Source organism: Elephas maximus, chromosome 5 (genome assembly GCF_024166365.1).
Source record: "Elephas maximus indicus isolate mEleMax1 chromosome 5, mEleMax1 primary haplotype, whole genome shotgun sequence".
Taxonomy (NCBI): domain Eukaryota; kingdom Metazoa; phylum Chordata; class Mammalia; order Proboscidea; family Elephantidae; genus Elephas; species Elephas maximus.
This window is the reverse complement of record NC_064823.1, coordinates 106,229,586-106,244,499: the sequence shown is the minus strand read 5'-3', so window position 1 is coordinate 106,244,499 and position 14,914 is coordinate 106,229,586. Positions and strand designations below refer to the sequence as shown.

At 40.7% G+C, this 14,914-nt stretch overlaps 1 protein-coding gene across 1 annotated transcript in view; it reads right to left on the bottom strand.

Moving 5' to 3' along the window:
• The window catches only part of KDR (kinase insert domain receptor), a 50,843-nt gene that overhangs the window by 13,103 nt on the left and 22,826 nt on the right, over nt 1-14,914 (bottom strand). Inside the window, exons 14-23 of the mRNA XM_049886880.1 lie at nt 14,362-14,508; nt 13,766-13,897; nt 10,497-10,603; nt 9,942-10,077; nt 9,473-9,577; nt 7,577-7,690; nt 6,947-7,035; nt 5,818-5,971; nt 3,221-3,318; nt 117-239 (exon numbers count right to left, since the gene is read on the bottom strand). Of these exons, the coding sequence (XP_049742837.1) occupies nt 117-239; nt 3,221-3,318; nt 5,818-5,971; nt 6,947-7,035; nt 7,577-7,690; nt 9,473-9,577; nt 9,942-10,077; nt 10,497-10,603; nt 13,766-13,897; nt 14,362-14,508 (1,205 nt within the window). The remainder of the gene's footprint in view (nt 1-116; nt 240-3,220; nt 3,319-5,817; nt 5,972-6,946; nt 7,036-7,576; nt 7,691-9,472; nt 9,578-9,941; nt 10,078-10,496; nt 10,604-13,765; nt 13,898-14,361; nt 14,509-14,914) is intronic.

The window sequence follows — 14,914 nt, the reverse complement described above, 5'->3', positions numbered from 1 at the left end:
ATTAGCAAATACCTAGAGAAAACACTTCCGTTGTTCCTGAACACAAGTTCCTGAAGCTTGCTATAAGGAGTATGAATTCTGCAACTTAATAGATCAGTGGATTCTTTGAAACTTACATCTCCTTTTCTGACATAATCTGGGTCTTTATAAATATCCCGAGCCAAGCCAAAGTCACAGATTTTAACCACGTTCTTCTCCGACAAGAGGATATTCCGTGCCGCCAGGTCCCTATGGATACACTGCAAAGAGAATCGTGTGTGCATTAGGTCTGGGCACGCTGATGTCTTCTCCATCTGTTCTGACCTCAGGCTTGAAAAAGAAATCCCACATCAAAAAACCAACAGATTAACAACAACAACAAAAAACCCACACCCATTGCTGTTGAGTTGATTTCGAATCATAGGACTGGGTTAACTTCTTTTATTAACACCTCAGAATAAAAGTCTGGGAGCGTCGTTGAAACACACATCTGCTTATCCCATAAACAGTCCCCGCCTTTGGAGTTAAATAAGTAAGTTCTAATATGATGATGAAGTCATAAATAGATTTCTCTGGGACACAATAAGAATGTGTTTCTGGTCACATCCACACATCCCCTTTGCCTGGCACCATCTATGGCTAAAACGTGTTATTCTAAAGAGGCCTGCAGAATGGGATTTATATGGACTGAATGTACGGAAATTAGAAATGGGGACTTGCATTAGTTTGGTGCTCTTTGTTGGTTTCCCTATTCCATATGTCACTGAGGCTGGGCTGGCCCTGACAAACCATTCCCCATGGGGCTCAGTCTGTTTTCAAAGTACTGGATTATCATTGTTGTCGATATGGCTGCCGTCAAGTTGCCCCCACCTGATAGCAACCACATGAAAAATGGGATTGAACCATTGTGATCCATTGGGTTTTCACTGGCTGATTTTCAGTAGATTGCCAGGCTTTTCTTCCTAATCTATCTTAGTCTGGAAGCTCTGCTGAAATGTGCTCCACATCATGGTAACATGCAAGCCTCTACTGACAGACGGATGGTGGCTATATATGAGGTGCATTGGCTAGGAATCAAACCAGGTCTCCCACATGGAAGGAGAGAATAAAGGTCCATTAAAGCAATTTCAGCCTATCAGTAATCAAGCTGACTCTCTAGTGCAGGAAAAAGTACACCTGAACTCACCTTGGCTTTCCTTCTATTCTTTTCATCTCTCCAGTTTCTCCCTGTTCTTTATGTCCTACCGTCATCTAACGTCCTATTTCTAGGCAGCTTTAGTTCCACATGGTAAATTTGTGCCCCCAAATGAGAGAGAATAGGAGTTTCAGAGAACGTTTAAAAATGAATGAATGCCTTAGATGAGAATTCTTAAGTCCCTATAGAAGTCCCTGTATCCACGTGTCCACCCCAGCCCTCCCATTCATATGGAACTTTCCACTGAACGAGGGCATTTCCAGAAGCATATTGTCTAGCATGATTGAGCAAGACAGGAATTCCAAATATCAGAGAGAGCTTTCTAGATTCTCCCCAACCAAATTGTTTCCTTTTTTAGCCGAACAACCAGGTATTGGGTATTCAAGAAATCACTTGATAGATAGAAGGGAAGTTAAAGGATTCCCCATTGCCTTCCAGTAGCCAAAAGGAACCCTGACCAAATAGTGAGTTCTGAACTTAAAAAAAAAAAAATCAGAATCTTCAAAAAGAACAAAAACCTTATATGACCCCAGTTCTCCCTCATCCCCTTGAAAGAGAAAACACAAGAAAGACAGAAACATCTGAGACCCTGAGGTCTGAATGCTGTAGAAGCTTTAAAAACAGCAGGAAAAAAAAAAAAAATGGATGAGGGATTTCAGTTTAATTTGAAGTAAAAAATAAACCTTAAGTCTTCCTTCCCTCCGGAGGCTGCAGCAGTCAAACAAATATTGTCAAATGACAGTTTTTCCTGAAATTCAGTTTGAATTTTCCTTGTTTACTGTAAAGGCATCCATTTCACTCTTTCCTGAGGGGCAACTTCAACCAACTCTTCCCCTCTGTGGTGTTTACAACCTTTGGAATATTTGTAGCTTGTCACGTCCCCACCTCAGCTTTTGTTTGGCCTACTTTTCTAATTTTAGCTCTTTTAATCGCTCTCATCTGAAGCCTGGTTTCTAATTATACTACAAACAAATACGTTTTGATGGATGGTGATGGATGTAAAATAAATTAAAAATAGACTCTCTTACACCAACATATCTGCAAGGCTCAGACCCTCACCTCTTTGAGGTCATTGCTCAAATGTCACATCCTTAGTAAAGGCTTCTTGCCCACCTTGTTTAAAACTGAGATACACACCCACAGAAGCATACACAAACACAAACATACCACTCCTGTGCTTACACACACACAAACATACCATTCTTGCTTTATTTTTCTCCATAGCATTTAATCCCATCTAATCTACTCTGTGGAGTCCCTGGGTGGTGCAGTTAACATGCTCGGCTGCTAAAGGTTGGTGGTTCGAGTCCACCCTGGGGCACCTCAGAAGAAATGCTTGGCAATTCATTTCCAAAAAAAAAAATCAGCCACTGAGCACTGAGCCACTGAGATGATATATTTCATCTGACACACATGAGTCATCGGTGAGTCAATGACTCAATGGCAACTGGCTTGGTTTGAGTTTTTTGGCTAACCTTCTCCGTGGAGTCCTTGGTTAGTGCAAACAGTTAATGCACTCGACTGCTAACTGAAAGATTGGAGGTTCAAGCGCACCCAGAGGTGCCTTGGAAAAAAGGCCTGGTAATCTACTTCCAAAAAATCAGCCATTAAAAACCCTACAGAGCCCAGTTATACTCTAACACACATGGGGTTCCCATGAGTTGGAATTGACTTGGCAGCAACTGGTTTTAACCTACTACATATTCTACTTATTAATTTTGTTTGTTTGCCTCCATCCAATAGAATGTCAACTCCATGAGGGCAGACAGTATCACCCATTTGTTCACTACAGTATTCTTGGTGCTCAGAAAGCTGCCTAGCATTTAGAAGATGCTCAATAAGTGTATGTATCATATGAACTAATTTCATGAAATCTTTATAGTCCCTTAACAACTAGCAGAAACAGGGCTTTCTCCTTTCATCTCTTTTAATAGTCAAAGGAGTGGGGATGATCACAGCACCAAACAAGCACCAGTGGCTGGTCTTGACACCTTATTTCCAAACCTGTGTCTGAAAAGATAGTTTATTTCCCCTTGAGGCACTTACCTTCCGTGATGCCAAAAATTCCATGCCCTTAGCCACCTGGAAGCTGTAACAGATGAGATGCTCCAAGGTCAGGAAGTTCTTGTACATATCTTCAGACACTGTCAGAAGAGGCAGGATGATGGAGGTCACTATTTCCAGTAGTCAGTACTATTATTTCCAAGTTTGTTGGCCTAATGATAATTTTAAGACCTGGGAGTTTCAAGGAACCCTGGTGGGACAGTGGTTAAGAGCTCAGCTGCTAATCAAAAGGTCGGCAGTTCGAATCCCTCAGCTGCTCCTTGGAAACCCTATGATTTTCCTGCCCTATAGGGTCGCTATGAGTCAGAATCAACTCGATGGCAACGGGTGTGTTTTTTTCTTTTTTGGGGAGTTTCAGGAACTGGAAACAGAGTGAAAATGTCTCCATATTCTGTAGATTTGCTGGATTGGAGGATTATTCACCCTCGTGATAGCCCTTAGGAAAAATGTTGTTTTTTCCATTTTAGCCAAATTGAATCAGTACATCCAGAAGGCAGAATGGAGGTAAAATCGACATAGATAACAGGGAGCTAAAGAGGACTTCGTCGAATTTACTGTTTAAAAAAAATTTTTTTTTAATGTACCCAGAGGGATAAACAATTGTTTCATATTGAGAACTCTAAAAATAAAGCAACAATATTCAGGGTCATTGAATTTTTTTCTTTGCAGGCTTCGTCCTGGGACAAGGGCCAAAGGTCAAACTATACTCTACAATGGATAACTAAAAATATCAGAAATATATTTACTTCTCTCACTTTAAAGCTGAAAAAGTGCTGTAAACACGTTAACTTTGGCCTGTAAAGATTTTTTTTTTCTTCTTCAAGGATATGAACGAGAGATAACAGTACTATTGAAAGATGAATTTACGTAAATTGATGGTATTTATGTTATTACAACTGGTACAAATAAACACTAAGACATCATGAGTGTTTTCAAAATAATCTCTTAAATTTGGACAAATGAGATTTATGGCCTCTTTCCTGGAGACAAATACCAATGTAAATGAAAACTCAGCTATTATAATACCTTGTAAGTATTAAAAGGAGCCCTGGAGTCAAAATTGGTGAAGTGCTCATCTGCTAACCGAAAGTTTGGCAATTTGAACCCACCCAGTGGCTCTGTGAAAGACCTGGTGATCTCTTTCCATAAAGACTGCAGCTTAGAAAACCTTATGGGGCAGTTCTACTCTGTCATACACAGTCACTATGAGTCAAAAATCAGCTTGATGGCACCCAACAACAACAAGGATTAAAAAGCACGTGAGCCTTTTTCTCAAAGATTCATTACACTTAGGGCTAGAGAGGTCTTAGTGAACGATTAATAAATCCTCTTCATTTTTCAGGTGAAGAAAATGGAGGCAAAATTCAAGGCCAGCACCTTTTCTAGTCTAACACATTACCTCAAGCCCTTAGGTTTTCAGCTCACTGACCACCATTTTGTGAGAGAGAAGGAACTGGGGAAAGACGACACTCCACTCAGTGTGGGTCCAGTTATGTGAGGACTACACAACCTCCCCAGGGACTTGTAGACCAGACCCCAGCCTCATACTGCCTGCTCAGCTTCTAAGGAAGGAAGTTAGATTTACCTGGGCCGACCTTTCGGCCCACGTCAGGAGAGTTTCTTCCACTATTTGATGTCTTGATTCTTCTAAGCTCATGCCTCAAGAGAAGCCAGATGTCAGAAAGCCCCATCTCTATATCCATGGAGCTTTTGAGGGAAGCAGATATACAGTGTATGTATCCTGGAGCTGGATTTAGTTGTGGAAGAGTTAGGCTGGGGCCATGGTTCCACTCATAAAACACTAAAATATCACCGAAAAAGTAACTTGGTAAAGAAAAGTGTATTTACCAAAACTCCTCGCAGGAAATATGGTTGGAATGAATACCTGGTAAGCTGCTTGGGATGGGGTAGAAACAGCAAACGACCCTCAAACTGCCTTGTAGGAGGTTGGGTATGATTAACTGAAAACATTTTGTTGTGCTGGTGAAGTGTGCAATGTGGGGCTGAACCACTTAGGGCAATAAGGAGGCTAACCAACCACCAGAGCCTCTTTATTTGCCCTGCTGGAACACAGTACTTAGCCCTTCCTGCTAATAAATATTGAAGTAATATTTTAAGAATATCGGTTTGATTGTTGCCAACTGCTTAGCCCTCCTGGGGTACCCATATTTCTCAAGCTAGCCCCGTTTCACACCATAACCTAGCCTGCTGCTTATTTAGGGCTCTCTAACTCCACTTTTTTGAAACCCTGGTGGTGTAGTGGTTAAGTGTTGGGCTGCTAACCAAAAGGTCAGCAGTTTGAACCTACCAGGCACTCCTTGGAAACTCTATGGGGCAGTTCGACTCTGCCTTATAGGGTTGCTATGAGTCGGAATCAGCTCAACGGCAGTGGGTTTGGTGTTTTTGGTTTTAACTCCACTTTGGGGGATACTGAATGGAGACAGTCTAGAAAGTCATGCCTCTTTCAAATATGAAGTAACAGTGGATTCTTCACATTACAAAATTCCTTGTAACACACTGTCATCTTGTCAATCCCTACAAAAGCACGTAATAAGCAAAGAGGAAGCAATGGCAGATACCTTCTTCCTCCTCCACATCACTGAGGGACTTCTCTTCAACAAATCCAGAACTGGCTGAGCTCTGGCTACTAGTGATGCTGTCCAAGCGGCGTTTCAGGTCCACAGGGATTTCCCCAACATAGTCTCTCCCTTGACGGAATCGTGCCCCTTTGGTCTATAAAGAAATAAACAATGTGACTACAAACTGGATCTAAAATGTAGTAAAATATGGAAACAATTGAAACTATTAAAAAGCAGACAAGGAAAATATAAATTCCAAGATTATGTGGTCTCTGGGCTGAAATTTTGGGCAAGTTTTTAATATATTAGATTTCCTTCCATAAAGTCTATTGTCACTTGACAACGAGTCAACTCTGACTCATGGCAACCCCATGTATAACAGAATGAATTGTTGCTCAGTCCTGCTCTATCTTCACGATTGTTGGTATGTTTGAGTCCATTGTTGTGGCCACTGTGTATTTTAAGAGCCTTCCAACCTTGTAGGCTTATCTTCCAACTCTATATCACACAATATACTGTCATGATCCATAGGGTTTTCTTTCTTTGCCTAAGTTTTGGAAGACCTTTCTTCCTAGTCTGGCTTAGTCTGGAAGCTCCGCTGAAACCTGTTCATCACTGGTGACTTCTGGTATTTGAAATACCGACAGTATAGCTTCCAGCATCATGACAACATGCAAGCTACCACAGTAGGACAAATTGCCAGACAGGTGGTGGCCATAAAGCCTAGCTCTTTCTATAGCTTAAAGAGATAAATGCCTTGTTTGAAGTTGCACTTAGACGTCCAACATTAGGGCGCCCTTTACACAGAGGGATTTATACTCCATGGGGCCAAATACAGCTAGGATAGAGAGAGAATAATCTAGAGATGTCATTTCCTCTGTCTTTCTCTTTCCTTAATCATACCCTCTTTCTCCCCTCCTCTGGCACCATCTATCATGGGTCAGTATATGAAATTCAGAAAAATAAAGCATAAGAAGCGTATTTCCTCCAGAAAGTAAAAGAAGTAGTTAGGTCAGGCAAGAGGAAATGTGAAAATATCCCTCACAAGTTCTTCACAGAATGTCTGCTGGAAAGCTAACATATACCACTTCGAGTTTTCCCTCATTTTACAATGTGGGAAATGCCATACCTTGTAGGGGACAAATTCGTTTCTCTTGCTCCTTAAGTAAGTTGAGAGGTTTCCAAACTTGCAGAATTCCACAATCACCATGAGTGGCCCTGCAGACAGCACAGCGTGTTAAGAAAGGAAAAGGTGTTCTCACTCTTGTTTCTCACTAAGTACCTAGTACACTGATAACCCTGAAAATACCTTAGAAGAAGGCTATACATGCTCGATTGGGACCAAAAAAAAAAAAAAACACATTGCCGTTGAGTCGATTCTGACTCACAGAGACCCTATAGGACAGAGTAGATCTGCCCCATAGCATTTCCAAGGCTATAATCTTTATGGAAGGAGACGGCCACATTTTTCTCCTGCAGAGCAGTTGGTGGGTTTGAACCACTGACCTTTTGGTTAGTAGCCAAGCTGCTTCACCGCTGCACCACCAAGGCTCCTATACCAGCTATACAAGTAGCAGGAAGTTTTAGAATAATTTAATTACTGTGTCATTAAACCTCCACAAAATATATATCTAGGACTCTAACAAAGCTTCCTGAGTTAAGGAAATCAAGGCCATGAAAGCTGAGTGGTTTTCCTCCAAATACTAACATTGAAGCATGCATCAAAATGAAGCAACCAAAACCACTCAGAGATACTAACCTCCTGGCTTAGTACAGGCACCTAGAAGGTTGACCACGTTGAGATGATGGCCGATATGAATGAGGATCTTGAGCTCAGACATGAGGGCTCGGTTTTCACTGTGTGTTGCTCCTTCTACGAATACAGAGCAAAGCGGAGGTCATACACGGCATGACCTCAGGACAATTAATGCCCTTTCTCTGCTTACCACAACTGTGTACCTCGCCATCCAGGGATAAAACAACTGTTACTTCATTTATTATAAATCAAATTCTTTTACTTAAATTCTTTAAGTGCACCAAACACATTCAATATTTTAAGGGATCCGATATGAAGTCTTTTTGCTAAGAGGAGAACACATCTGCAACTGGAATCATGCCCATTTCTTTTACAAAAATGGATTTCATATAACAGGCTTACTGGCTTCTTAGGGCTTGATTATTTCAGTGCTTCCTCACAAGGAAGCAACACCCTGTATTAAACATCACTGTAAGTTAGGGGACTGGCCTATACTCCAGCAGACTTGTGCCAATCACGAAACTTAACAAGGGCCAGCTGGCAAGCCCAGTTGGGCAATAGGGCTGATGGGACTAAGGCTGTGAGTTTGACTCTGATATAGATTGGTATACTCCATGTTATACCATGGACTGCCAAAAGAACGAACAAATCTGTCTTGGAAGAAGTACAACCAGAATGCTCCTTAGAAGCAAGAATGGCGAGACTACGTCTCACATGCTTTGGACATGTTATCAGGAGGGATCAATCCCTGGAGGAAGACATCATGCTTGGTAAAGTAGAGGGTCAGCAAAGAAGAGGAAGACCCTCAATGAGATGGATTGACACAGTGGCCGCGACAATGGGTTCAAGCATAGCAACACTTGTGAGGATGGTGCAGGACCGGGCAATGTTTCGTTCTGTTGTACATAGGGTCGCTGTGAGTTGGAACTGACTCTTCACAACAACAACTCCCCTCTAATCTACAGACACAGTCCACATTCCTAGCTCTGATAAAAAAAAAATTTTTTTTTTTTTTTTTCTGATGAGCTACCTCAAAATTACATACAAGGGAGAATGGGCAAAAGGAGAGAGATGGCTTTGAAACACACAGACCGATCAGTAGCATTGTCTTCAACAAGGAAAGACAGAACATTATAATCGTCCAAGAGGACAATTGTATCTCCTCTCCAAATTAAAATGACGAGTTCAGGATTCCATTACTATTAGGATTAACTTTGCCCAACATTTCTATTAAACTGTAAAATATATGATCTGAGCACTCCCAAACTGCTGGGTCCTCTCCTCAAAAGCTGGCAAGACTCTTTAAATGTTTTTCTTAAATAAAAAGCAACACTTATTCATAAAGGTCTTAATTAAAAAAAAAAAAAAATCACCTATAATCCTTCCTTTCCTAGCATAACAGATCTTATTTTTGCATATTACCTTTATCGACGGCACTGGGGTGGTGGGTACCTTTATATGTGAAGATCTTTTACATAACCTAATTCTAGAGAATGTGTTGTTTTTGCACTCTACTCTTTTTACTTATTATATCAAAATCCTTTCCATGTTTCTAGATGGTCTATAGCCATTAATGCAGCACAAATATTAAGAAAGAATTTTAATATAACCACAATACTTTTTTCCTATAGCCAGGACCACTAAGTACAGTCGTACAAGCTGTACCCTGCACAAAGGCTCCCAGGCAAGGTAGGGAAGTGGAGAGCTAAAATTCAGCCTCTGACATGAGGGTATAAAGGAAAAGCTTTTTTCCAGTTTGTTCAAAGGCACCATATAGGTTGGCTGCATTCTTGGCTAGCGGGTCCAACTAACCACAGAGCCACCGATACAAGCTATGCTGTCATGTTTAAAGACTAGATGAGACAGATAGAAAGATACATCGCCATATAATGTTTTTACCTTTCAACATTTTGACAGCCACTGTCTTGCAAGTTGCTGTTTTGTCGATGCCAAAGGCATCTGCTTCAATCACTTGGCCAAAGGCACCACGGCCAAGAGGTTTACCTGGGGTCAACAATAACAGTAACAAAAAAACAGACTTGGATTATTACACCACCAAGGTGATATGCAGGGGTCTCAAGTAGAAAGGGCGACCATACATTCTGATTTAATGATTTACTCCCTTGTCCTAGCTTAATTATTTACTAGCTCTCCCCATTCACTCTCCAAATGTCATAGTTTGCATATAAATTATACAGAAACCCTACTTCTAGGTGACTGAATTGATGATTACCCAAATTCAAGAGACAAAATAAATATTTCTAAACCAGAACTTGATATTTGAATAGACTAGATTTGTCATAATCCTAAAGCAGGATGAGATAGTCTAGAAAGCCCAATTCCAAATTAATATTACATGAAGACACACCTAGTTTCAGTCGGTCTCTGGGGAATTCCCATTTGCTGGCATCATAAGGCAAATGTTCACAGTGTTCATCCAAAGGGAGTTCATCTGGATCCATGACAATGGACAAGTAGCCCGTCTTTAGTTCCCCTCCATTGGCCTGGAAAACATCGATCCTTCCAGTCACAAACACCCTGTTGTTTGGCTGCTGCTTTGTGTGCTTGTTATTGTTGTTTATTGGAGCCTCAGTCCTGATGTCTCATTTTCCAATAAAACTCAAGGGGTTTGAGAGTAGTCCCATTACTATCTTGTTTGCAATGCCCCTTCATTCCCCAAATGAGCTCAGGATAATTTCTTAAATCTTAATTACATTAGACAGTCCAAGCCCTTTTCCTCTCTAGTGGCTTCTATCAATTAAAGTCCAGTGGCCCAGCCAGAAGAAAGTAGGCAGGAATGCTCTTACATTGAAAGAAAAATGTGCCCATTACAATGGGAAAAAGCAACTCAACGAACCCTAGTCAGCTTTCATTAATCATGAAAACCAACAAGCATGGAACAGAAGGGAAATTATTTTGTTACCCGTTTAATGGTCCTTAAAACGATGACAAGAAGTAGCCAGAAGAACATGGCAATCACGGCAGTGCCCACTAGAATAATGACTTCCAAATTTGTCTTTTCCTGGGCACCTGAAAAGACACAGTCGAATGGGCATCAACAGTTGGAAACTCACACTTTTTAAGATAAGATGACAAAGTTTAACACTAAAGCAGTATCTCCATCTTGCCAATTTGGAAAAATCATAGAAGACAATAGTCAAAGCCTCTAACTTGGATGGAGTCTACAACATTCTTAGCAAAAAACTCAGTTTGCAAAGTATTGCTCATAAAAATTTCCAGCAGTAAAATCCTGAAGTAATTAGTGATAAAATCATTAACATCTTAAAAGACAAACATAGAAAGTGTTCAGTGGAAGAGACCTCTTTGATGGAAATAAAACAGGTTACGTTCTATAAAGAAGAAAAGTATTTCTATTTGGGAAAATAACAGTTTGGTTTTATAGTCATAGTCAGCTGTTATGGATTGAATTGTGTCCCCTGAAAAGAAATGTTGAAGTCCTAACCTGTGGTATCTGTGATGTGACCTTATTTGGAACTACGGTCTTCATAGATGTAGTCACGTTAAGATGAGGTCATTAGGGTGAGCCCTAATCCAATACAACTGGTATCCTTATAAGAAGAGGAAAAGAGCCACAGACACAGAGACACAGGGAGAACATCACGTGCCAAGGGAGGCAGAGGTTAAAGTGATGCATCTACAAGCCAAGGAACGCCAAGGATTGCCAGTAACATAGGAAGCTGAGAGGAGAGATCTCCCATTAGAGCCTTCAGAGAAAGCGTAGCCCTTCCACCTCCTTAATGTCAAACTTCTAGCCTTCAGGACTGTGAGAAAATAAATTTCTGTTATTTTAAACTACCCAATTCGTGGGTTTTTTTTGGCGCCCTTAGGAAACTAATATGTCTATGTTTTGATCTGTGTAAAGCTTGGGAAAAAGTAGTTTAAGAAATAAAGTAGAGAAATAAATGGAGTGCTTTGGCCAAAGAGCTATTGGTGAGCACGCACCTAGTATGTGCTCATCACTTTAAATATGTCATCCCACTTAATCCTCTCAATGATCCTCGGTTTTCAGATGAAGACACCAAAGCTCAGAGAGGCCAAGCTACTTGATTGAGGGCACACTTGGTGATTCTGGTCAAAAACTGAACAAAGTCTATCCAACACCAACTACCCATTACACTACCCTGTCTCTGTGTAGCAGGAGCCTAAGTGAGGCAAAGAGAGAGCGCTGAGACAGCACACCACACAAGGCCAGCAGAGGAGTTACTCATGAAAAAGAAGAGGAGAAGCTAGAGGTCAGCAAGGAAAGCTGCAGGAGCTCAGGGCTCCAGAGGACAGCTCTGAGTGGGAGGAATTAAATCCTGGAGGAGGCTTTCAGCTAAGAGTGATTATCAAAGAGGTGATAAGGAAGCAATTATCACTTAGGGTCTACCTATTGGATGAGCACAGGGTGAGTCAAACCGGGCTACAAGCTGTGAGAGTGGCCCATGGCAGCCTCAAGAAGACAGAAAGACAAATAATTGGCAAAAATAAGAGCTGTTAACAGTTGAGAGACAAGCACCAAGTATACTTGGGAGTGGATTTATTTCTTTGGTGGTCCTACTAGAATAATTCACTCTTTATACATAGGAATTTAAAAGTTTATTTATACACCAAACCTGCTAAACCTAACCCCCCGCTGTAAAGATGATACCCACTCATAGCGACCCTATAGGGCAGAGTAGAACTGTCCCATAGAGTTTCCAAGGAGTGCCTGGAGGATTTGAACTGCTGACCTTTTGGTTAGCAGCCATAGCACTTAACCACTACACCACTAGGGTTTCCCATTTACACACAGAGAGTGAAAATTTCGAAGATTCAATTGTCTACCTTAGTTCATGTTATTGTTATCTGTTGTTATTGTCAGTTGCTGTCAAGTTGATTCCAACTCATGGCCATGCCATATGTGCAGAATAGAACTGCTCCACAGAGTTTTCAAGGCTGTGAGCTTTCAGAAGCAGATCGCCAGGCCTGTCTTCCAAGGTGCCTCTGGGTGGGTTGGAACCACCAACCTTTTGGCTAGTAGTGGAGCACTTAATCATTTGTGCCACCCAGGGACTCCCAATTCATGTACTAATATTCCCATATTAACATGTGGGAACCTAACAGGTATATTAAACAGCCACCTCTCTCTTTCTTAGTATTCTCTGGGTAAGAAGTCAATATAATCTCTGTACCTGGTTAATTTTTTTCGGTAATTAGCTGCAGACAGCTAACACAGGCAAGGCAGAGCACCAGAGAGAATCTAATCTGGAAGTCTTTCCTAGGATTTGCTCTGAAACATAAATCCCTTTGGAAGTGACAAAACCACCACATTCTATGAAATCTTTATTTGCAAGTGTGGTTTATGGAACGGTAATAAGCCTACAGATTTGAAAACATGTCAAGGTATCGAAATGCAATACTTTGCTACATAGATTTGACAGATTAAAGGGACTAAAACCTAGACTTCCAGAGACCAGCTTTGTTGAGTTCACAGAAATCCATCATTTCCCCATCTATCACCACTCCGTCTGTCTTTCCCTTGCGTGCCATTCCTTCACCCACACAATACAATTTCATTGTTCCCCTGGTGAGTTATAAAAAAAAAAAAAAGACACAGGAACACTCTTAAAATAAAATTGCCTGTCACAACTTACCTTTCCTGCCTCAGAAAATGCCAGATCACTTCTGCATACTTATGCATGTTTTCTTTCAAGTTTAGAGAACCAAAAATTTTCCATTTCAGAAAAGCACAAATGACTATTGTTTACAAAAAAAAAATTTACAAATGACTTTTAATTATCTTTAGTCCAATAAAAACTATGAACCCCTGTAACTATCTGAATAGTCCTGACTTTCATGATTCACCGGCAATGCTAATGTTTTTCCAAATAAATAGAGGGGCATTAATTCTGTGACAAGTTAAGAGAGCCATTCAATCGAGAAGGGATCAGGGAAAGGAGGATATCCAGCGTGCTTAGCTAAGAATTCTAGTGCAGTGAGAACTGCAGGGATAGTAAAAGTGGTGCGAGCAGAATTCAACCAACACCAGTTCTGCTTTCTGGTTGAAACAATGCGTACTTAATGAGGAAAACTTCAAAGTACAAAGAAGACAAAAGTCACCCATAACCCTCCCTCCCAAAGTGAAGGGTATATCTAAGAGGCAAGCTAGTTTTTAAAAAACCCCTGATGTGTCTATGACTACCCACTGACCTTCTATTAGGAAAAAGGTCTCTGCTTTTGCACATCCAAGAAGATTGCAGGCCTGGCAGGTATAGAGGCCTTCATCCTCCTTCCTTACCCTGCGGATAGTTAGGTTCTGATTTCCATCTTTCAGTACGATGCCTAAAAGAGGAGGAAAATGGTTATGTTTATTTATGCTGATGAAGTTTTTCCAAAATTTTTTAAAAAATATAACTGGTGCCCTTAATCTTGGGCTATTATCTAACTTCAAAGCATCATATAGTGCCAATTGCTGACTGATCTCCCAGCTTCCATGTATTGGCCTCTAGTCTATTTCTAAGAATAATTTTTGGAAAACAACTTAAAGGTCTTTAGGGAAGAAAACCAGTTCATTGCGAGCACGTATTTCCTGGACATGACAAGACCAGGAACTTCCTTCATTTCTCTTTCTGAATTCAACAAGGCATTTTGAATACCCTCAGTGCATGTCTATGAAATGAGCCAGGCCACGTACACTAATACTGCTTTTTTTCCTCCAACTTAAAGTAAATTAAGAAATAATACGGGTTTTAGATAATATCTCTGGGAAAACTGCAATCAATGATAGAGAGAGGAGTTCTATTCACCTGAGTCTTCTACGAGTGTTTCATTATCTTTGAACCACGTGATCTGCGGAGGCGGGTTTCCAGACACTGTGCATGAAACTTCAATGGTTTCACCAATAATTGTCGTCTGATTCTCCAAGCTTCCTGTGATCATAGGGGCTATACGTTCTATGCACATAAAAAGAAAAAAATAGACCATTTAGTTAAAATATTTGAAATGGTTTTAGTAAACTGTTATAGTAAACTACAACAGTTATTTAGTAAACTACAACAATAAACTGTTATTTATGAAGCTGAAAATACACAGAAGTTAATAACTGTTGGTCACTGAGTTAAGTTAAATGAAACAAGCAAATTAGGACAGATCAGGCGTAACTGCACCCCTTTTGAGCATTCACATTAGTGGTCCCAGCTGGTAATCACATGCCAAAATAAAGGTTCAGGGTCACCTTTATAGAATTTTCTCTAATCAGACTTGGCTTTCCTGAGGAACTCCCATGTCAGTTCTGGCCAGTGACACCCTAGTACTCTGCCATGTTTCTCTTGGGAAGGGCAAGAACACCTGATAATTATT